Source organism: Hipposideros armiger, unplaced genomic scaffold (assembly GCF_001890085.2).
Source record: "Hipposideros armiger isolate ML-2016 unplaced genomic scaffold, ASM189008v1 scaffold_463, whole genome shotgun sequence".
NCBI lineage: Eukaryota > Metazoa > Chordata > Mammalia > Chiroptera > Hipposideridae > Hipposideros > Hipposideros armiger.
This window is the reverse complement of record NW_017731813.1, coordinates 266,498-290,477: the sequence shown is the minus strand read 5'-3', so window position 1 is coordinate 290,477 and position 23,980 is coordinate 266,498. Positions and strand designations below refer to the sequence as shown.

Genomic DNA, 23,980 nt, shown 5'->3' with positions numbered 1-23,980 from the left:
TGGATTGAACAATGCCATGACTGACACCAGGACCTGAAGCCATGATCAATTGCTCCCTGCCTTAGCCCCAACCAATCAGTAAAGCCCCCAGCCCTAACTCCCATAGCAATCATGATTAATGATTTTTCCTTTATATAACCTAGTCACTAGAGGCCACTGGAGAGCCAGGTTTTTGAGAGACAATAGCTCACCTATGTCTCTGTACTTGACACCAGCTCCTTAAATAAACCTTTACTTTTCTGCAAACTCCTGCTTTTCATTGGGCTTTGATGCACATTGGCAAGTGGACCCCTTTGAGTCTGTGGTAACATAAATGCATCTCAAAATATGGTTAAGCTAAAGAAACTAGACACAAGTACATACCATCTGATTCAATTCATATGAAATTCTAGAATAGGCAAAATTAATCTCCAGTGACAGAAAATATATCAGTGGTTACCTAGGACTGGAGACAGCTTGCAAATGGAGATAAAACTTTTTCTGGTGAAGAAAATGTTCTGTATGTTGATTGGGGTGGTGGTTACATGGTGTACACATTTGTCAAAGCTCATTGAGCTATATATATTTTAAATGTGTACATTTTATTGTATGTCAATTATACCTCCATTAAGTTGATTAAAAGAAAAAAGATCTTAAGGAAGGGGCAGACAAAAGTCACTAACTACAACAATTGCTGTCAAATAGTAGAACGTGCACTAAATTTCTAGGTTCCTATTTGTTTCTTTGATAGCATGTCAGATGGCCAAGTTTTTATCTAAGTAAATGGCTTAGTAAAATTACAATCTTAAAACAGACGAAGGCATTAAAAAATGATACAAGAAGTGAATAAGTCTATAGTATGAATACTTCAATATTTAAATGACTAAATTTTGATATCATTATACTATTTTGTTTTTAAGTATGTTTAAATATATTTGAATCATAAGTTGTCAAGGAGGCTAAGAAAAATCTGTCGCGTATACAAGTCTGCCTTTATGAGGGATGAAATCAAATACATTAAATATCTTATCAAATGTTTAAGAAAATGTGATTAATGAAATTAGGGTTAAATGTTTAGAATTTGATCAATTTTATGAGTTAATTGTTAATCAGTAAGTTTCTTACTTTTACACAAATTTTACCCTACTTGTATCTCAATAATATCTCCAAGTTGAGCTTAGAGATTTAAGAAACACTGTTTTCAATGTATTTTAATACAACAAATATTAATTAAAACAAGTATTTATAAGTGTTCTTTCCATACCCAAACCTTGCTTTGACAGTAAAGCTCATTGACAGTATGGTTCAAACAATATTTCCTTCTTGCCTTTCTTAAATTTTAGTTTTCAGGGAAGCTAAGTTTCTTACTCTTTACCTCAAAATCTTGTAGAATGGTCTTATGGTTTATGGCAATGCATTTTTAAAGTAAAATTATTTAGTAACAAGTAATTTAGATATCTTTCAATTCTTACAAAGAAACTTACAAGAAATAATGCAGCAATTTTAGTTTTATTTATATGATTTTCCTCTATGCCCCCTATCTCTAGTTCACCTTGTGTTTTTCACCCTCTAATTTTAAAGTGAAAGTATCTAGGCTTTTTTTCTCCCCACAATTGATTTCTATTGAGGGCCTTCCCTAGTCATAACAGCAATCAATAATCACTAAGTCTAGAAAAAGGCATTAAGCACAATTTACATGAATAAAAGCCTCCATTAACATTTGAGTGTTTCCAATTTATTTAATCTTATTAGGTAGATAGGTATTTTCATTAATTTACAGATGTAGACCAAGGTCATGCCATCTGCCAAGTGGCAGAGCCAGGATTCAAAATTGTTTAACTCCAGAGCTCTTCGCTTCTACAGCTCCTCTGAGATGAACTACATTTCAGCCAAAGTTATAGATTACATCCTCCTAGATTTGTCATTTCTTTGTGCAGTCAATAAATATAAGGATCTTTTTTTTGTATCCAGAGCACCATGTTATGTAATAACTCCAGATTCATTCACCCCTCTAATCAGTACTCATATTACTGATTCATATGTGGTCTGAATCCAGAGTACTGGTGAGTTTTGTTTGTTTCCAGTAGGTGTGATTTTGAGTGAAAAAAAAAAAAAGAATAGTCTATCCTTGATGTAGGAACTGTCTTTGATTTCCCTTTAGTACTCCTTGTGACTGCCCTAAGGCACTCAGCAAATGTCAGCTAATGAATAAATGAGAAACAAATTGTTGGCTTAAAAAGCAGTGTTTAAGAGTCTTGGATTAGGGCTGGCCGAGTGGCTCAGTTGGTTAAGAGCTTGCTCAAAAGTGTGAGCTCTGAGCAACAGGGTGGCTGGTTCGATTCCCACATGGGCCAGTGAGCTGCATCCAAGCTGAGCTGCCAACAGGTGCCAGGATGGCTCAGCTGGTGAGAGCACATGCTCCTAACAACAAGGTTGCCTGTTCAAGATGGTGGGCTATGCCCACCTGCAACTAAAGACTTAACTCTGCACCTTGAGCTGAGCTGCCGCCCAGGTGGCTCGGGGGATGGAGAGCGCGCTTTTAACAACAAGCCTGCCGGTTCGACTCCTGCAGGGGATGGTGGCTAAGGCCACCCGCCAACTAACTGAACATAGCACCTTGAGCTGAGTGGCGACTGGACTTGGAGCTGAGCTTGCTGCGCCCTTCACAACTAAGATTGAAGGACAACTTAGCTGTTCCCCTCCCCCAATTTCTCAATAAAATCTTTTTGGATTAAATATTTGCACCCAGTGCAGTATTTGACACCGGAGTTCATTAAATATTTGTTGAAGAGAATGGCATTTCCACCAATTCATTCAGCAAAGTATTTATGACACCTCAACCATGTTGTGGGCATTCTGTAAGGGTACATGGTTAATACAACGATGACTCACACATGGTTTTTACTTTGAAGGAATCTGGGGGTCTAGAATAAATAGGATACACATTACAATGATGACAAAAAGCAGTAAATGTTGATATAAGACTGCCAGTCAAGTGTGTCGAGTTTGAAGTTAGAAAGACAAGGAAAGAAAGTTCTTTTCCCCTTAAGTTGGTTTGTTTCTTTGGACAGCATTTCTCATGCTCTCCTTCGCAATCAATCTCACGACCTCAAACTTTTCTTCTGAGTTAATCCCAAATATCTTTGTTCTGATTTGTCTCCCTACTTTCCATCTTCTTCCCAGACATCATCACTAAACAACCTGCCTGCACTATAAACTCCATGTACCAACAGTGAACTCAAAATTCTCTCCTAAATCTATCTCTGATTCCTTGAAGATGGGAGGAAAAAGAAACATGATACAGGGAGATGAGAAGGAGGAACTCACAGTATCAGACAAAGGGAGACAGGGAGAGAGACAGACACAGGGAAGAAGATGAGGATTCAGTAAAGGTCTCTGGGTTTTGTACCACTTCCACCCATTTTCTAATTTCTAACATAAAAGTGCAAAATGTAATCTTGATTTTCCCTTTCTGTCCTATAAGTTTTTGAAAGGTTTCAAAGCCAAGTTTGTGAAAAGTTTATCAATTGATATTCCTATGGGGGGAATTCACATCTTCCCTTCCATGAATAGTCTCTGAATTTCTCTAAGGAAAAATAGGAGAATGTAATGGTAGTCTACAAAAAAAAAAAAAAAAAGAATGTTAGGATGGTTTCATATAATACTGCTTAATAAGACCAGACTTTAAGAAAAAGGATGGCAGGGCAGAGACTAGTTTGATTACCTTTGAGGAAGCTTCCCTCTCTCCATTAATTATGTCCTTTCTTTTCTATTAGCTACACAGGAAGAAGAATCTAGAGGAAACTTTAACACTCATAATTGGAGTTATGGAATTAAAGACATGAAGACAACCAGTGCATGAATAACTTGAAATACTTTTCAGCTCATTCATCTCTTTAATACTTTTATGGGAACCCTCAAAAAGAGGGGAATAAATTATATGGGTATGGCAAACAGGCTAATGGTTCAAGAAACTGGTTACCCTGTCCTCCCAGCTACACAATTAGACACACTTCCCAGATTCTTGTATTTAAGAAATACAAATATTGTAACAGTAACTCAAAGAGAAAACAAAAACATTTTTATCTGGATCCTAAGCATTAAATTTATGACTGATCTGCTAAAACACTCAAATCTATTGGGTTGTCGGAAAAAGTCATGATGTATTTTTTCTGTTTTTTGTTGCAAAAATGCGTCATGACTTTTCCAACAACCCAATAAAAAAAATGTGAAACATGAAAAAAATGTGATACCCCCTTCTTTCTTTCTCCCCCTTGACATTGAGCCTTTGGGGACATTCTAAAACAGTTTTGACAACCCGTATTGTTTCAAATTAATATAAAATTTGTACAAAGAATACTTTGTGCTGTTACAATATTCAACTGATACAGCTTTATAACAGTCATAATCAACTTTTATTGATTTTATATAAATAGTTTATAGAATGTCTTTGCAAACCATTTTTTCCAATATATTTATGTTACAACAAACAGCATTTCTTTATAAAAATATCTGTCAAATCTTTTTGCAGAGGAAGTGGGGAAAAGTGAAGGGAGAAGAGGGAGAATAATATGTATTTCAAAACTAATCTTCACTGTTAGGCCTAAATATTTGACAATTAATCCCTTTTATAGAAAATTAAAGGTTTGTAACATTGAAACATCAAAAGTGCAGTGCATCAATTTAATTAAAAAATCAGCAGTGTCAAATATATTATTTGGGCATCAAACTTCCCTTTTTAACTACAGCAGTTTATTAGTTATTGCTGTCAATCTGACTGTGCCTAATTTATAAATTAAGCTTTATCATAGCTATGTATGTATAGAAAAAATATAGTATATATAGTGTTTGGAACTACCTGCAATTTCAGGCATTCACTGGGCGTCTTGGAACGTATCTCCGAAGAATAAGAGGGGACTACTATATAATCAGTCACATATTTTTAGACTTACTAAATAATGGTTTTAAATAATAACCATCAAAATCCTTAAATAATCCCAGATCTGGATTAAATCATGGTAGTATCAATTATTTTTAAAAATTCCAATTTATTCATTCATTAGTAAAATGTAATATTTGACAATGTCCCCAGAGAATAAGCTTCCTATGTGTAGGCAGTGATAATCTAATTACTCCTGCTATTAATTAGGTCATTTACAATGCGACTAATATGTTATATCAGTATTTTTTTCACACTGTTTCCACTTAAATCATACCAACACTGAAGATGTAACCATTCCTGAAACAAGGAACCATCTTTATATTAGTATTTCTTTATTATGGTGCTTAGTCTTGGTATTATTAAGCACAATGAATTTCTCTTAATGAATATGGTAGATTAAGGCAAAAGGGCATAACCTAGTCTTCTCAATAATTTATTCTCTATCTTTTTGAAATAGTTGTTGAGACTATACAGATTACAGATCTGCTGGATAGAAAGACATAAGTTGTCCCTTAGGCCAACATCTAGTATTTTAAGCATGGGGTTAAAATCACGGTGTTCACCTTGACCTACCATTATGATCATTCCTCAGTAGTGCCCACAATGCTGATTTTCAAATGATATCATCTACTCGCTATGTCTCTTGGCTGTATGTAGATTACTTTTCCTTATTAAAAATATTTAATAATTGGGCAATAATTTACTCAGTCTTTGTAAACTCACCATCTAATAATTTTTCATTTTTACAACCATTTCCTGTATGGCCGCTGTACTTTTCTTCTGTCATCTTCTTAACATAACTAAGGGGTCCCTTCCCTTCAAAGGCGGAAGGATTTTTGAACGAGCCTCCAATTCGATCCCACAATGTGAAATACTGTCCATAGTTATAGTCAAAGAACATGTGGTGGTCTGTATGGTGAGCTGAACCATTAATAAATGGCTGTAAGATTTGGGGAACACGAAAATCACCATCATGAATGGAAATTGTCCAGATGTTGACCAAGATGTACAAACCTAAATAAACTATCTTGTGTAATGGAAAGATAAAAGGGTATATATGGTAAGGTAGACTTTGAAGGAAGCCATCCACAGGGTGAAAAGCATGACTTGCAAATGGAGTAGGGATCTTCCAGATATGATGAGGTTTATGTATGTGCTATATAAGAAAAAAAACACCATTACCATCACATATATTACCCCATACATCATTCAATTTAGCATTTCGTACGCATGTATAAAATGACCTAACTAAAAAATCCCTTTGAAATTAGCAAAATCACTTTATAAAATGCCTTCCTTCTTTATCCTTAAACAGTAACATTTTTACCCAAACCCTCCAAACCTGTAAAAAACACAAACAAAATGTACCTGGTACCTGTTATGACTATGGCTACGTAGGTATTTAATATAGTTGGAGAAAATTCTTGGAAATAGAGAATAGAATTTACAAACATACACTGCTAAAATGTATAATATTTTTTTCTCTTTCCCCTACAAATGACTTTACCTTATATACAAGTCTATGATGAAGGCCTCTGTGAATCCAGTAGATTAGCATGTCAGTGAAAAACAGGAAGGACAGTATACTAACAACAAGTTGAAACCAACCTAGAAACGAAAACAGGGTATATAGCAGAATCAAGTCAGCATTTACTTTTTCTATGTCTACATGCAAAATATGATCCTAAACTCAAACACTATAAACTATCTGTTTTGGCTAACTCACCACATTATAAATTAATCTCCCTTGACTCTCTGGAATCTGCTCATTTCCTCATTTCCCTCATATAAAAACTTGGAAGTGTCCCATCTAAAATATTTCTTAATTTAACTATTAAGATATTAATGAGACAGAAAAAGGGTATCCCTGAGGCATCTTTATTATTTAAATCTCTGAGAATAATGCTATTTAATAATTTCCTTTATAAACATATCTTTACACATTATCTCCCTGCTTAGAATTTTTTTCCCCATTAAATACCTTAAGCCAAGCATTGACTCCATAACCTAACCCTTTCCGATCTTTTCAACCTCATCTGTTTTTGTACTAACCAGGCTGGTTTACTCAATGTCCTCCCAGCATCTTGAAAGTATTACCTCTGTACCTTTACTCATACTGTTCCATGTATTTAGAATGCCCTTCCCCCTTTTATTTTTACTTATAATCATACCAACTTTTCAAAGCCTAGTCAATTCATCACCTTAGTGTATGATTTTTGTTTCCTTCTTTAACTAACTAACCTCTTACTTAGAAAGCAGGGGTGCTGATGTCAGCAATCCTGGGTTCCAGTCCCACATCCACCATGTATTTGTGAGTAACGTGGGCAAGTTACTGAAATTCTCTGTATACTTAATGTACTCACCTATAAAAACAGCATAATAATTGTACCTACCTCATAGAACTGATGTAGAATAAAACGGATTGATATATGTGAAAAGCTTAAAACTGTAGCTGGTACTTATTAACATTCAGTAAATGTTAACTATGATTCTTACTTTCTAATACCAGACACTAGAAATGTATCTGGATGAAATAAATTCAGAATTTCACAAAAATTTAGTTTAGTTACTGCAGAACTATTTATAATAGACAAAAAGAAACAATCTACAGGTCTAAAAATTAGAGATCATTTAAATAAACTATGGATATCTATATACAATGAGACACTATAACTAATATACTATGTAATGCCAAACTTACACACATGAAAATACGGGTATATATATTGCTAAGAGAAATATATTTTCTAGTTTTCTATAATTGTCATGTACTACTTGAGTTTTTGGGTTTTTTTTAGAAGATTGAATTCAACGCAGATCATAGGAAATGAACGCGATGCGAAAGCCTACATCTGATCACACCGATTTTCCCCCAGGCACAATTTCATCTAAAACAGAGTTTAAAACTGATAAACTTAAAGACATGCATACATGTGGCAAGACATAAGTGCATAAAAGTACAACATTAAAAAACAACTGAACAATTTGTAATTATTTTTTTAAAAGAAAAAAGAGGCAGATTTGGTTCTTTAGGAAAACCAACCTGTGCCTGACATTCTTATTATTTACTTACCATTAGGAAACTCTCCTATGTCATCATATAATTTGCTGTAACCTCTCAACTCTAGCATGAACAATGAAACAGTGGGAATACTTATCCACGGCAATGCCTGGACAGTAAACATAATCTCTCGATAGACTTGATTCTGAAAATAAAATTTCCAACACTTAAAAATCACAAAATCTATATTAAGCAAACCTAGCATTAAGTTGTTTTAAACTGGATTTTTAAAATCTCTTTTATATGAAGGAGCTTACCTCCAAATTGTTTCTATTAAAATGTTAATATGTAGGAATGGGTGTGTAAGAAAAAATATTCTTTTTGTACTGAGCAAAAGCAATAAATATTTAAAATTCTCAAACTTTTTCTCCTTCCCACAAAATCTGTACTCATTTCTTTCAAAATTAACTTCCATCCCTAGCCCTTTCTATTTTTTTTCCAAGTCCTTGGAGACTTATATTTGAGATTCGTATTTGACAAATACAAATAATTGAAACAGAAAAATGATTGTAAACAAATCTAAAACCATTGAGTTTGAATCCTCTATCTACTCAAAGAAAAATATACACAGTAAAAACATATTTCAGTTTATGAAAGTAAAACTTTACAATAACTACACAAAAGCATGCATTTATTCATTTATCACTATTAGCAAAGAAATTTTTATTTATAGAACTAGCAAAATACCAAGCTTTTGGTTTAAAAAAGCTGGATTCATTTATTTGTTTAAAGTAAGGGAAGGAGAGGTGGGATTAGCCATACCCAACATGTCTAACCCATTTGGGGATGGTTTCAAAAACTTTATTTAATGGTTATAACCAGTTTAATCTGAAAAATCTCATAAATTCATCATACTGCTATTTTTACTGTAACAGTAGTTAAAAAATAGGTAAGAAAATCACTTACCTTTAAAAATTGTGGATGTTTCATTAATGAATGATCGAAGACAAAATAATAGTTCAGCGTTGCAAAGAAGAAATACAGGATATAAGCACCAAGATTTGTTACAATCAGGAGACTAATAGTTTGTCGGAAAAAATCATCCTCTGGCCATGTGACTGGATATATGTATGGTGTGAAAAAATAATAATCTGCAGCACTGAGTACAAGGTCCATCTTAGCCCCTAAAGGATAAACATGTACAATTATTAACTCACTTTGACATTTTTCAAAGCAAAAAGTTTTCAGAAAAACTATATACGAAGTTCCTGCTTTAATAAACATATATAGTACAAGTTTGCTCCTACCTGCATCCCCTAAACGCCATCTTTAGAGCTAGAAGCGATCTTAAATATCATCTCTAGTCCAATCTCTTCATATTATACATGGGGACACCAAAGCTCAGTTAGAGAAACTGAGGCCCAGGAAGTTTTCTCTCTAAGGCCAAACATATTATTATATAAGTCCAGATCTAATTCCATCTTAGTGTTCTTTTCTACTACGCCCTATGGTAACATGGCAAGTAAGTAAAAAAATGGAACACAGGGCATTTAGTATTCATATTTCAGAGATTTTTGCTTCAGTGCTGAAACTTAAGATGAATTCCCCAAAAGGTTTCTATCTATGTTGCCACCACAAGCATATAAGTCAGGGACTAACTGTTCTTGTGAAAGAAGAAAAGGCCACTCTCGTTGACAGAACAAAGGGAGGCATTTATTTTTTTGAATTTTATTAGGGAACAGCCATGGTCATTGGTTACACATTGCTTCCATGAAACAATGGCATAGTTGACTCTTTTAAGGAGGGCACAGCTCACGGTGGCCCATGCAGGGATCAAACCGACAACCTTGGTGTTATCAGCACAATGCTCTAACCAACTGAGCTAACCAGTGACCCCTATTTGGTTCTTTAAAAAAAAATAATACTAATTCTATCACTTTATCGATATAGTCTCTATCCAGTGGGGAATTATTCTCATACTTTCTTTTAGTTATTTAGGCATGATGTTCTTTAAACATATTTATAGTAGCCGATTTTAAAGTCTTTGTCCAGTAAATCCAATAGCTTCACTTTCTCAGAGATAGCTTCAACTGACTGAATTTTTTGTGTGTGTTTAGGCCATTCTTACCTATTCCTTTGTGCGTCTCATAATTTTTTTAATGGAAAACAGAACATTATAAATAATATAATGTGGCAGCTCTGGAAATCAGATTCCCCATGGGCCTCCTTTAGGATTTTATGCTGCTGTTGATGTATAAGTGACTTCCCCAGACTAACTGTATAACACCTGTATTCCTTGTTTTACACACCGACTGAAGTCTGCTCACTAATGGCTGGACAGATTTCCTTAAATGCCTTAAATCAGTTAAGCCTTCCAATCTTTGCTGGGGTGCTGTGTTTTCAATGCTTCTGTAGGCAGCACTGAAGACAACGCTGACGTACCCTTCACTTCCTGCTTGCACAGGCCTGCAAGGTCAGCCAGAAGTGAGAGATTAGGGCCTTCTCCCATCTTTCTTTGGTATGTACACAGCCCTTTTCATGGGAATCATTTCAGATTCCCAATAAAATACCAGAGCTTTGCAAAGCCCCCAATGGACATTCCTCAGTGTTTTAAGTTTTTTGGTCAGGCTCTTGTTAGTGCCAACTGTCACCTATTGACATAGCTACACCTTCCTGTAGCTGTGATGTTAAACAATCACTAATGATTGTCTTGACAAAACCCCTGGGGCAGGACTGTTAACACCAAGCAAGCTCTAAGTCAAGTCAAATAAAGTCAAGCCCCCAGAAAAAGTTTTTCAGGGAACTGCCAGAGAGGTCAAATAGTGAAAATTATCTGGGTTGGGGCTTTTGGGAGAACTGAAAACCTGTCCTGTCCCTTCCTGGTTGCTAGTCTGCTGTTTTTCAGTTACTGTACTTGCAAAGCTGTTAGTTTTCAAGGCTACCACAGAGCTGAGGAAAGGGAGATGGAAACGGTGAAACTGAAAATGCCACAAAGCTTGCTCTTGTTACTGAAGTTCAGCTACTTTTCTCAAATAAACATTTCTAGGATTGTGGTAAACCTTTAATTTCTAGAGTTCTAAAAAAGCTGATTTTGACTTTTGTCAGTATTTTGTTGCTTTTATAGAGAAGCAGATTTTCAGAGGTTTTTACTCTGCTATTCTGAAAGTCACCACCTCCTCCATTTTTTATAGTACAGGTCTATTATTCTTTCATAAAACATTTGGTTTCAGATGTATTTTGAAGTTCAGAATGTCTAGATTTTTCAAAGTTCAAATTATCTCCCTGATATTAAACACATAAATTTTTGTTTAAAAAATGTATAAATGTTCACATTAAATGGGATACACTGTAAACAGCAGTACAGTTCATTTGTATGGTAATAATTTATGTGATTATATATGTGGTACTAAACTAATAAAAAGTAGAATTGGTATAGACATAATAGTACTTTATTACTTCTATTTTTAGAGGAAAATATTCAGTAAACCTTCAAATACATACCAAAGATAACTAACTACCTGTGGATGTGTGTGTTCATATATGTGTAATATTCATAAATCTGGTGCTTAAGGATTTTATTTTATTTTACTTTTTTATTAGTTTCAGGTGTACAAAACAGTGCAATAAATTATATTTTTACCCATTTTAAGGATTTTAGAGAGAAGGATACATCAGATTGGAATTAGACACTGAAGATGGGTCAGGATCAGGACTCTCAAATGATAAAGCCAACACTACTCAAGATAGCCTTTTGAAAAGATTTCTGCCATTGTCATCTGTCTCATTAACATGTTTCTGCCTAAGCAATTGTGGTTAAATTGCTTACCATAAATGCCTTCAGCAATTTTCCCATTTGTGTTCACAATGCAGCCGTGTTGTCATCATCATTAATGTAGCTATGACCGTCCTCAAACTTAAGTGCATGTAACAACCTTTCAGCAATTTCCTCACCACCAAAGAAATACATAACACAAGCATCCTGATCAGTGTTCCGCATTTCTTCAGTGTCAGCTTCTCCTGACTTATTTGTGGTTTTGGCTGTTAAAATATATGGTGTAATTAATGAAGTCAGGCATTATCTTCTCACAGGTGACATTAAATCTTTTAAAATCTTTATCTGCAGGTTCATTTTCAAACCTCATCAGCAGCTAAAATGTTAAGCATTTATTAATGCTGATTGAGCAATATCATTTCAAGCATTGGCAATTGTGAACACAAGATCTTTGTGACTGAACGCTTATAGGAAGTTTTGATTCCTAGGCCTCTGTTAACTACTGCAGGCAGTACACTTGCTTTTCCCAGACTGTAACATACTTTGGTGAAAAAAAAGCTGTATTCCAGTCACAGTGGGGGGCAAGTAAATGCTAAAAACATTATTTTAACAAAAAGTTGAGGAGAGGGGCTGGCTGGGTGGCTCAGTTAGTTAGAGCGCGAGCTCTGAGCAACACGGTTGCTGGTTCGACTCCCACATAGGCCAGTGAGCTGCGCCCCAGTTGAGCCGCCGCTTGAGCTGCCAACAGGCAGCTGGATGGCTCAGCTGGTGAGAGCACATGCTCTTAACAACAAGGTTTCTGGTTCGACTCCCTCATGGGATGGTGGGCTGCGCTGCTCTCCCCTCCCCCACTGCAACTAGATTGAAGCAGTAACTGGACTTGGAGCTGTAGCTTACGCCCTCCGCAACTAAGACTGGTTGAAGCTCAACAACTTGACTTGGAACTGATGGGTCCTGGGAAAAGTGCACTGCTTCCCAATAAAGTTAAAAAACAAAACAAAACAGTTGAGGAGAATTCACAAAAGAGCAACCTATATAATTAAACATCTTCAACTGTCTTTCAGTCCAGCCTGCCTAGAGCTTGTACCACCAGCATAAGTGTTACTTTTTACATAAAGATGCCCAGGTATTTTGTGACTCATTCAAACACTGTAGATGCTGGCTTTTTCTAATCACTGCCAACTAAAATTATTTTTTTATGTGTTTGGAACATTGGCACCTTCTATAGTTATCAACTTTTACTTAGTATTAAAATCTCTCTCCTGTTGTCTAAAGTTTTTTGGGGTTTTTTTAGGAATGAAAAGCAAGTACAGAATATTTCATCACGACTGCAAACTTATTCACCACTCAGGTTTTCAACAGGTCTTGGCAAACTCATCAAGGTAATGTTTAACAGAATAATTTTCATCAGCCTTTCAGATATTTTTCACCACACACTGCGTCCTAAATTTCTGAATCCTCCCTTCTTGATACTAACAGTCATCTTCAGTAGCAGTTCTTCATGATATATTCTAGCTTGTTTCATGATCGACAAAGCAATTAGTGGCATTTATTTACTTCCTTATTGTCAAATTCATGCAATTAAAACAAGGTTAGGATCTTCATTTTTCTGTCCCATGCAATGGTTTCTATTTTTCATCAGTTTGTGGTTCTCGTTGCCAGTGTAAACTTCAGCAATCTTTCTTTAAGACATACACAGTGGTAGTTTCTACTGTCTCCTTTAGTATGCGGCCTCACAAGAATACTCCCTTGTCCTGTGCTATTTCTAACCCTACTATGTTTAGTCACTGTTATTTAAAGGGCTATCTTTAACTATTTTTCATATTATCATGTGCAACTAAACACAAAGTCACAAAATAGTACGAAAAAACAGCAGAAGCAGGAGTATCTGGTAGGTGCACCAAGACACAATGGGCGCCTCAGCCAGTTGGGGTCAAGCTCTGGCCATCAAATGAGTTTGAGTGCCAAGCTTTAAAAAACAAACAAACAAACAAACAAACAAACAAAAACCTTTTGGTTTTCAGGGATTTCCAGACTTTGAAACTATGGTTCAAGGACTATGGGCTTAAGTTCTTTGTGTGACCTCACTGCTGTTTATTTAACCCGCATATAGGTATTTGGATAGACTCTAACTTTTTGCTATTACAAACAATGCTACAATGACCCTACTTGATAAACTTCTACAAGCAGAGGACCTAGGTCAAGGAGTAACTGCACTGGTAACTTTAGTAAATATTGTTCAATTGGTCCTCATAGAAGCTATATTACTTTGCAAGTACATAGCAATGTAGGATACTGTCTATTTCCTTACGACCTTACGAACAAAACAATCATCAAACTTTTGAATATTCAATCTGATAGCAAAGCAATATCTCAGTGTACATTTCATTTACATTTATCTTATTATGAGTGAGGTTGAACAACATTTCATATATTTAGAATAATTTACATTTTTTCTGTGAATTATCTGTTTTTTTTCCATTGCTCATTTTCCCACTGGGTTTTTAGTCTCTTAAAATCAAATTCAAGAAGCTCTTTATTTATTAAGGTGTTTAGCCCCTTGTTTGTGATATGAGTTACAAGCATTTCTTTCTCGGTTTGTCACAGAAAAAAAATTTTCATTAATACCAAATGCTAGAAGTTGACATATATCCTTCACTATACATTGTTGATTCATTCAAATAACAATTAAATATCAAACACTATACTAGGTAAAAAGCATATTAAAAAGATATAAATCCATTTTAAAGGCAATTACAGAAACAAATAATTTCATTAATATGACAAGCTCTATAATAAAGGCATATATGCAAATTCTATGAAATCAGAAAAGACAACACAACTACCTCAGCTTACAGTGGGAGGCTTTGAACAACATACCATAAAGAAAAGGTTAGGGGTAGCCATTTCAAATAACAATAACAACTGCAAAGGTTTGGAAAGGTCATGGTACATTCATGGCTCACTGTGGTTGCTGGCTGCCAAACAGTGTGATGGGGTGAACCAGAGGGGGAAAAAAATGTTCAAGGATGAACCTTGGTAAAAGGAAACTGGTATTAGACTGTGAAGGGATCTGATGGACTGCTGAGGAATTTGGACTTTCACACACAATTGGGAGAAACTAACGATTTTTCAGTAGGAAAGAGGTATAATCAGACCCACATTTCATAAAAAACATTCCATTAGGAATACGGAGTATTGATGAGAAGCAAGGAGGCTAGTTTAGTTGATCCTATGATAGACTAAGCCAGAGATGTTAGACTAGATCAGGGGTCGGCAAACTTTTGAGACAGAAGAGCCAATCCTGTCCCTCACAACAATTTAAAAATTATTCGAGAGCCATAAAACAAATGAAATCACCATTATGTGAATAATATCCTTTAAAAATTTTATAAATGAAACTATGATAGTTTTATTTTCATTTTCAATTTTACTTCAGAGCCACACATATGCACCCAAAGAGTCTCATGTGGCTTGCGAGCCGCAGTTTGCTGACCCCTGGAATAGATATATTCATCAGAGATCTGGCAAGTAAAAAAACGCAATAGGATTTAATAACTGATTAGATACTCAAATGTGAAAGAGGGAGAAATCTAGGATGACTATGAGATTTTTAGCTTGCCTGAGTGAATGGTGCTGTCATTATAAGTGTATTCGTATAAATGTAAACAGAGCTGACTCCATCTTTGCATGCCCCGATTTCTTTCTAGTTTCCAGGTTCTGAACCCTGACCTAACTGGTCTCAGTCAGCACCAAAGCTGTGTCCTATAAGCTTACACAATGCAGCCATAGAGATTCCTGCCAAGGGCCAGAATGGCAGAGCAACTGAGATCATTATCAAACTAGGTGATGGCATCAATTGTAAGCAAGTATCCATCATTGTAAAACCACCAGGAGGTATGGTTCCGGCTCTTACTAGTCTTTGTCCTTTTATCTTGTCAATCATCAGTAGTTCAGCTATACTATAAAACATTTACTGTAACAACTATCTAGCAGCAGAGAATAATCTGTACAGAGCGCTGGGTAGTCATTCCATTCAGACCAAATTTTCCTATAAGTAAATTACCTTACAATAACTTCTGTTAAAATTAATAGAGTTGCCTGCTTCATTCTTCAGTCTTAATTTATCTTCTTGGTTGGGTGGTCACTATACCTTCGCTCCACTGTCAGACAAACAGAAATAGAGACTATTGGGGGAGCTAGTGATAGGGATAGGATGTGTGTGAAGAATGATGGGTTCGGTTTAGGTCTTGAATCTAATTGCCTGTGATTCATCTGGGCTCCTGGATATAAGCAGTAGACTATATGCAAATATGAATCTGAAGTTTCAACAGTGAGCCTAATAGTTGAAGTTGAAGCCATAAAGGGTAGAGACTGTCAAAGGAGACAATGTAGCAGGGGAAGTACACTGAATAAGTAATACCAGGAAACAAACATTAAACAAGAACCTAACAACTGAAAAGGATATTGCTACACTACTAAAGGTTGGTAAGAGTTGATGGGCTAACCTGCATGTTACCTACAGTGCCACATGGCCCTAATTCAATATAGTAACTGAGATAGTACAATGCAGCCAAAAAGAATTCAGATGTTAATCAAGAATCTTCTTTATTCAATCTTTCATATCAGGTGTAAGTAAAAGCTTTGATAAGATCTCAGTCCTTAACTTTAAAAGTTTTTAATATTGCTTTTACTTGAAGATTATGCTAATTGTGTTAATTTGTATATTCCATGTATATAATTGCTATTACAGTAAACCAATACATGGAAGGCAGAGGACAATATACCTTAGTCAACCCAGAGGCAGTTTAGATATTGTGAAATCAAACCTGTTTTAAGTGGTTTTAGAATTTTGGATTCAGTCCATTCTATTTGTTGAATGTAGTAAGTATTCATGAATATACGGCTGTAATTTCTGACATCTACATAAAATCTTCTGAAATCAATAACAATATGATTGCAAAACTGCAATTCACTTTTAAAATTTATCAAACCCACAAACTGGAGATAACATATCTACACTGTAGGATGTTGGAAGATTTGGACACTAAGTACATAGTTGTTTGGCACCATCTGATACCTGGAAGGTAGTTATTAAATAGGAGCTGTTATTATTGCTGTTATGGGAGCCAAAGCAGAGTCAAAACTACCTTAACCTAGGCAGAAAAAGGTGCCATTTGATTTTTCTTTGAAAAATAATTAATGGCTAATTGATAATTGAAAATAATAGAAATATTAATATTTCTTATACACTAGGTACTGTAAATATTAATTCATTTAACCCTTTCAAAAAAAAGGTTACCCAAGAGTTAAGTACTAATATTCTTATTTTACAGATTAAAAAGCTAGGCACAGAAAATTCTTGCTGAGCAAGAAAGTGACTTGCTCAGGGCCATGGAATAAATAAATACTGGAGCTGGGATTCAAACATATACAGTCTGGTTGCAAAGTCCATTGACCTTTAACCAAGTTCCATTGCCTCTTTGTCACTATTTCAACTCTTCAGCTCTTTAATTTTTAAAATTCTCAGTGATGCGACAAGCTCATATAATTCTGCATATAATTTGAAGGGGCTGCACAAATCCTGAATTAAGTACCCTTGCCTAAATAGAAGCTTATATTAAATATTATTTTACCTTCACAAAAACAAAGAAAGCTTTTTTAAAAACATAGTTATCAATAAAACAGTTAGGCTTAGAATGACTAAGTCTACAATTACCTTTATGCTTTACCTTAAAAGTATAGATAATAGCTAACATTTATTAAGAACCAAGTTATTATTTAAAGCACTTTGTATGTATTGTGTTGCTTAATTTTTGTAACCTTATAAGGTAGGTATTTCTATAACCCCCATTTTATAGATGGGGAGCTTGAGGTCAGGAATATGTAAATAACTTGTTCAGTAACAAGTAACAGTAACAAATAGCGGCTGGGATGTATATTCCAGAGCCTGTTCTCTTAGCTACTATGAGTACATTATATTATCTTTCAAGATAATATATGCCAATGGGGAATTCAGTATCCCATGTTAGTTACAATACATAATGAATGGAAAAGCACTCTTTAAAGATCCAGGGTCATGTACTTATTATTATTTGTAGGTGTTCATCATTACAAATTTAAGAAAGAAAAAAAAAAAGAAAGGAAGGTGCTATAAAGACAGGTAACCAAGCAGGTTTTGGCTAAAAATACCCAGCTACCACAAACTTTCCAGTTTGGAAACTTTATCTACCAAGGTAATTTTTTCTTCTGTATGATCTCTAAATTTATTCTGCTATTAGACAGAAATGCTAGTAGAAATTATTTTTTCTTTTACAATGCTAAATAGATTATTTCCCTTCCATTCTAGTCTCCTCAAACCAAGTACTGTTGTGCCATCTCCCACCCTGATTATGTTGCAGTCACTGGGGCTGGAACAGCAAAACTCAAGAAGTCACAGATGACTAGTTCATCAGTCTAATTCCTTTGCCCCTTAAAAAACAAGGTGTGTAGATGTCTGACCACTGCACTGTGCACCTGAAGATGAAGCTGAATAATACTGAATGTCAACTATAATACATACACGCACGCTGGAGGTGCCAAAAATGTATACAAGTGGACACTTTGGTCCATTGCTCAAGCATTAGTTCGCCTAATCACAAGTGTCTGGAGGCTGACGGTAACCACTTTGAGCACCTCTTGTAATTGCAGAAGTCAAACATGACTTGTATTCATCTTTTGTTATCGGTATATATTGAGTATTACAATTTTAATAGTTTTTTCCTTTTCTAAATTGTGTATACATTTTTTGGCACTCTGTGTGTGTGTGTGTGTGTGTGTGTGTGTGTGTATGGTCATGGGAAGTGGAGTACAGCATAGGGAATAGAGTCAATGGAATTGTAACAGCTATATATGATGTCAGAGGGGCAGTAGATTGAGGGGGTTATCACTTTGTGAGAGGTATAAATGTCTATTACATTGTTTTGTACACCTGAAACTAATAAAAAGAAAATTTTTTTAAGGGGAAAAAAATCCCTTCATGAACTGACGGAAATCTGGCACAAAGTAAAGCATTAGTGTTCAGTGGCTAGACTTCCTTTGGCTAAGATATCTACAATAGCCAATAAAAAATATTTTCTTTTTTTTCACACCCATCCATGTGTCAGTTTCTTTCACATTCAGGCCTCCTTGGCGCCTGAAGTATCTCCTATAGCCGCGCAGTGGCCCCTAACCAGTTGTCTCTGCTTGGCCAAAACCCTTCTCCCTCCAGCCCCGGCCAGCGTTTGTCCGCTGAGCCCTGCACTCGCCCCATCACAGCCCTCGCAGCCTGTATTTTCAGGATGCCCACCTACCTGTCGGCCTCTGCTACTGCCCAGCGCAGGATTCCTACCGCCAGTTTCACCCTTATACCTCCAGCGCCTGCCCAGTGCCTGGCATCTAGCAGGCATTCAATGAACGCCTCCAGCATGATGGAAAAGAAAGGGCCAGAGGCACTCTTAACCTCCCCATCTGGGTGCCATCTTTGCTGTTTCTCGCCAACTCACTTCTTTCTCTCCTCTCCCGTCCAGCTCAGGTGAATTCCGCCTCCTTCCCCACCCTCCTGCCATCCTACCTAGTGAGGGTCCCGCGCCGTTTCAGCTGATGTCGGGTCCCAGGCTGCCAGGGTTCGCGAACCGCCGCGGTCAGCTAGCGGGCGCTGCCTGGAGGGGGCGGAGCGAGACCCTCACGCTCCGAGCGCTGGAGCCGCCAGCCAATCAGCGGCCGGTGGCATAAGCTGATATGACGGCGGATCGCGCGACCTGGCTGAGCGCGGCTCTCCCAGGTCACGTGGGCGCCGCGCTCTCGGTCACGCCCCACTTTCCCTCCTGACAGGAGGAAGGGCGGAAACCTGACTCAGGTACTGTACTAAGGCTGTGGAAAATAGTTTCAGGGTTTTTTTTGTTTGTTTCTTTGCTTTTTAACTGGCCCTGACGTCTGTAGCTCAGAGTCTCGTACCAAGCAGGTTTACCGTATTTGTGGAAACATTCCCCCTAAATGATGCTCTACCATAGGGAAATACATGACATTTCCTTTGAGGTTATCGGAGGCATTTTCCCTCTCAAGTGAAGGAGGCTCAAACATCTGTCAGATGGTTGCTAATATTTCTCAACCCGGAGTGTGCCCATTTTGTGAAACACTAAATGGCCAGAATCTGGCTGGACCAGTTACGTAGGTGTTTAAATGGCAGAAACCTTTTCATAGTACAAGTAAAGCAACTCTATGTAGACTAAATGGGAATATCTGTAGATTCCTAGAGGTTCACTTTTGTCTGCATGTGTAGTTTTTATTTTTGTGGTTGTTAGCTTTTATAAATATGAATTACGGTGGTCACACTTAAACATCCACCTTTCTGGGAGCCTCAGTATAGTGGTTCTCAAAGTCCAGCAAGCAGCATCAGCGTCATCTGAGAATTTGCTAGAAACACCAGAACTGCTGGATCAGAAAAGAAACTCTGGGAAGGCCCCAGGAATCTGGTTTAACAAACACTGGAGTGAGTCTAATGTTTGATAAAGTTTAAGAACCACTGCTCTAGTGAACTCAACCAATCAGAAGAAAATCTGACTAGTTTAATTTTGCTCTCTCCAGAGTAATAAATAAAGCAAAATACAGGAAAGTGGGACATGACTAAGTGTGGGAAAAGATGTAAGTCAGGCTTCGTGTGTCGGAGAGTCAAAATAATAGTGATTTCTCCAGATAAAAGTGTATTTTTCTTTCACATAAAAGTGTTAATTAGCATAGTTGTCTGTGGAGATGTTACCAGCAAAAGGTCCTGCTGCTCACCACAGAAAAGCCAAAACTCAAGAGGCGAGGTTAGTGGAAAGAAAAGCAGGTTTATTCCAAAATGCCAGCATTAAAGGAAGACAGTGGACTCCCTGTCACAAAGACTGCCTTCCTTCTCTTAATGCTGCCAAAAGGTTTTCTAGGCAGGCAAGGAGAGGCGACAAAGGAAGGGGAAGGTGGCCAGGCAGCTCCAGGAAAAAGCCTTCCCAGGGGCTGGTCTGCCCCAGGGTCAGGAGTGAATCCTATATGGATACAAAAACCTCTCCCAAGTCACAGGGCCAGCCATGGGCCCGAAGTAAACAGAACCGTTGGAACTGGTATGCGTAGTAAATGTACAGTAAACAGAATTATTAAGGTTTGGTGGGAGGGAAGAGAAGCAAAAACAATTTTCAAAAACTCCCAAGCCAACGCTCAGTTAAATCGAATTATGTCAAAGGTTTAAATTTCAAAATAGAAGGTCACTGTTACAATAACAAATAAATCCCCAAATGATCATGACTCAGACACAGTAAACATTTACTTCTCACTCACATAACTGTTCAGATGAATGATGCTGGTCGGTGGGGAGCCCTCCTCTCTGTGGCGATCAGGCTTTACTATGTTGTAGCTCCACAATTATAATTTTCTGTGTCTTAACTAGAGAACTAAGCGCTTACATAGCCACTTTTAAAAATCCTTGATCTGAAAACTTAGCACATCACCTGTCACATTCTGTTGGCTACTTCTCAGTCACATGGCTACATCTAAACATGAGGGCGTCTAGAAACATAGTCTTTATTCTAGTAGTCTATTTGTTCAGCTAAAATCAGAGTTTCTATTATTGTAATAGTTATCTATTGCTTTGTAACAAACTACTCCAAAACATAAAGGCATAAAACAAAAAACATTTACTTCACGGCTTCTGTGGGTCAGGAATCAGGGTTTAGCTTAGCTGGGTCCTCTGGCTCTGGATCTATTAGAAGGCTATAGCCAAGGTATTGGTGAGGGCTGCAGTCATCTGAAGGTTATATTTGGGGAGCATCACTTCCAGGCTTACGCACAGGACCATTGGCAGCCATCAAGTCTTCAGTGGCTATTGCTAAAGAAATTTGTTTCTTGCCATGTGGGCCTCTCTGAGACAGGTTGGCTAGCATGTTATTAGGTAAACAGGGAAGTCCCTGATAGAATAAACAAAGGCAGCCATATCCTGAAACTCTAGGTGGTCCTGAACTCTGGACTGACTCATTCATTCCAGGGCAAAAATGTAACTGCACAGGGGGAGGGGTAAATGGGTTATCGGTTATCTTGTAAATCCCTTTAGGCTGGACAACAGAACAAATCTGATAGACAGAACTCATCAGAAGGTGCCAGCTCCCTTCCCCAAGCAGGCAAGAAAAAGGATAAAAATAAGAGCATTTTGCCTTAGTCAGTGGGCCTCCCAGTTTCAGGTACCCCCTCTTGTAAGAGAGCTGTACTTTTGCTCCAATAAAAATCTTTGCTCCTCTACCTCCCCTTCTGAGTCCACGTTCTCATTCTTCGGTACGTGAGACCACAATCTCCAGGCACCAGGCACCAGGATCCTATATCATCTCTGTCTCGGGATAGAATTAACCCCTGGTCGTTCGCAGAATGTAAAAAGAATTTACAAGACTCTACAAGAGTCTCCAGAGAAAAGATTGTACTGAAAGTCGAAAAGGGAGAGCAAGAGTTCTGTTTGGAATTGGCAGGAGTTGTGCCAGCGCAGAGTTTGATGGGGGACAACTGCACTGATGAGAAGGAGTGCTTGGGTTTTATACTTTTCTAAGCAGGATGTAGGGCGCTTGTCAGCTTGCAGGGGGCGGGGTGGGGGCGGGGGTGGGGTGCTGCCATTACAATTGTCTTCTCCTGGGAACTATCCTGTTCCCATCTATGTCAGCTTGCAGGGGTTTGCCATTGCGATTGAAAACTGTTCTGTTCTCACCTATGATGGATGTAAGGTGCTTGTCAGCTTGTAGGTGCAGTGCTAGCCAGGGGAGTCAGAGCCAAGTGGTTAATGTTTAAGCCCGTTCCTGTTAGCCCACAAGCTCGCTCCTTTTAACTCTTTGTCCCATCCTGCCAGCTCACGAGCCCACTCCCGTTAACTCTTTATTTGTCTCATCAATCTCTGTATGGCAGCTCACAACATGGCAGCTAGCTTCCCTCAAAGTAGGTGGAGAAAAGAAGAGAATGAGCAAGACAGAAGCCAGAATCTTTCTGTAACCTAATCTCAGAAGGACATACAATCACTTTTGCTGTATTCTCTTTGTTAGAAGCAAGTCACTAAGTCTAGCCCACACTCAAGGGGAAGGAGTTACACAAAGGTCTGAGCACCAGGAGGCAGGAGGCAGGAATCATTGTGCAGTATTTTAGAGGCTATCATTAAGTATTCCATGAGAGAAGGGAAAATGGATGTTGGGGAACAACAAACAACATTTTCCAGTGTATTTATATATTTTCTTTTTTGGGTGATTCCCCACTTTAATAAACTTTTTCAATTAACCAACCAACCCCAAATATGTTGGATAATAATAATAGCTAATGGCTTAACAAGTGTCAAGCACTAAGTCTTTATGTGTATTAACTTCTTAAGTGCTTATACCAACACTTTAAGGTAAGTGCATTTATTTGTGTCCATTTTACAGACAAAGAAATTGAAGCACAGAGAATTTAAATAATTTGCCAAAGGGCATACAACTTATAAGAGGTAGAGAAAGAATTATGAGTTTTTTCTGTAGCCTGCTATATAGATTGGCCCTGTGTGAATGTTAGGCCCTGTTCCCTCTAATCCTCTTAAATGGGTTTTCCCCCAGGCCTTGGGTAGTTTCTTTGAAAACATGTACTTAATGTGACCGATGTCATCTTACAGAGTAAGCTGAACACCAGTTAACTCAGGGAAGAGTCATCCATATCACCTGAAGGGATATTTTTGCATAGATAAATGGGCCCATAAGATCTCTCCGATTCTCTCTCTGTGTAGCTTTCTCCTCCCCGTACTTTGTTCATGAACTCTAGCTGACTTGGTCTCTCCTTGCTGTCAGTTCTGTCTCATCAGTTCTGAGAGTTCACTGGGCTGTGCCTTAGTTCCCTGTCCCTCCCTTGCAGCCCAGAAACTCTCTCAGGGCAGTAACCTGGGGCAATCACTGGGCTCATTCATTTGTTTCTCATTTCTCAGGTGACACTGTCCCTCATTGCCTGCCTGATGTCCAATGTCTTGAAAACCATTCTTTGATGTATTCTGTGTGTTTGGTTTTTTCAGGCACGAGGGTACATCTGGTCCCTCTTATTCCATCTTAAAAGCAAAAGCCAGAACTCATACTCTAAGCTCTTTCCTATACCATCTTCTATAGCATGTAAAAAAGTGCATAAATTTTTCAAGAAATTTGTGGCCATGCTGATTGCCATACATGGAACCATGATGCCATGTTATGGGTTTGCACACAGAAGCTGAAGGAGTTTTTTGTTTTGTTTTGTTTTTTAAAGATTTTTTTTT

General features: G+C 37.4%; 1 protein-coding gene across 3 annotated transcripts; it reads right to left on the bottom strand.

The window, feature by feature from the left end:
- Window positions 1-2,788: 2,788 nt before the first annotated feature.
- SC5D (sterol-C5-desaturase) lies at window positions 2,789-19,407 on the bottom strand. 3 transcript variants are annotated; one of them, XM_019666172.1, is made up of 6 exons: window positions 19,286-19,407; window positions 11,749-11,960; window positions 8,889-9,106; window positions 7,995-8,127; window positions 6,429-6,529; window positions 2,789-6,077 (listed from the first exon to the last, which is right to left on the bottom strand). In XM_019666172.1, the coding sequence occupies exons 3-6, from the start codon at window positions 9,096-9,098 to the stop codon at window positions 5,622-5,624; spliced, it is 900 nt and encodes a 299-aa protein (XP_019521717.1). In that variant the 5' UTR covers window positions 9,099-9,106; window positions 11,749-11,960; window positions 19,286-19,407; the 3' UTR covers window positions 2,789-5,621. The 3 variants fall into 3 exon arrangements, with proteins under 3 accessions (XP_019521717.1, XP_019521716.1, XP_019521718.1); XM_019666171.1 differs by lacking the exon at window positions 11,749-11,960 and having other exon boundaries at window positions 19,286-19,406; XM_019666173.1 differs by lacking the exons at window positions 11,749-11,960; window positions 19,286-19,407 and adding an exon at window positions 9,230-9,346.
- Window positions 19,408-23,980: the final 4,573 nt, after the last annotated feature.

Bases quoted from the DNA above. Each gene is read 5' to 3' on its own strand.
- SC5D (XM_019666172.1), bottom strand. From the start codon at position 9,098: ATGGACCTTGTACTCAGTGCTGCAGATTATTATTTTTTCACACCATAC. The intron at 6,530-7,994 runs GTAAGTAAATAA...TTTCGTTTCTAG, and splicing joins CATAGGAGAGTTTCCTAATG to GTTGGTTTCAACTTGTTGTT. The intron at 6,078-6,428 runs GTAAAGTCATTT...TTTCTTATATAG, and splicing joins ATCATAGACTTGTATATAAG to CACATACATAAACCTCATCA.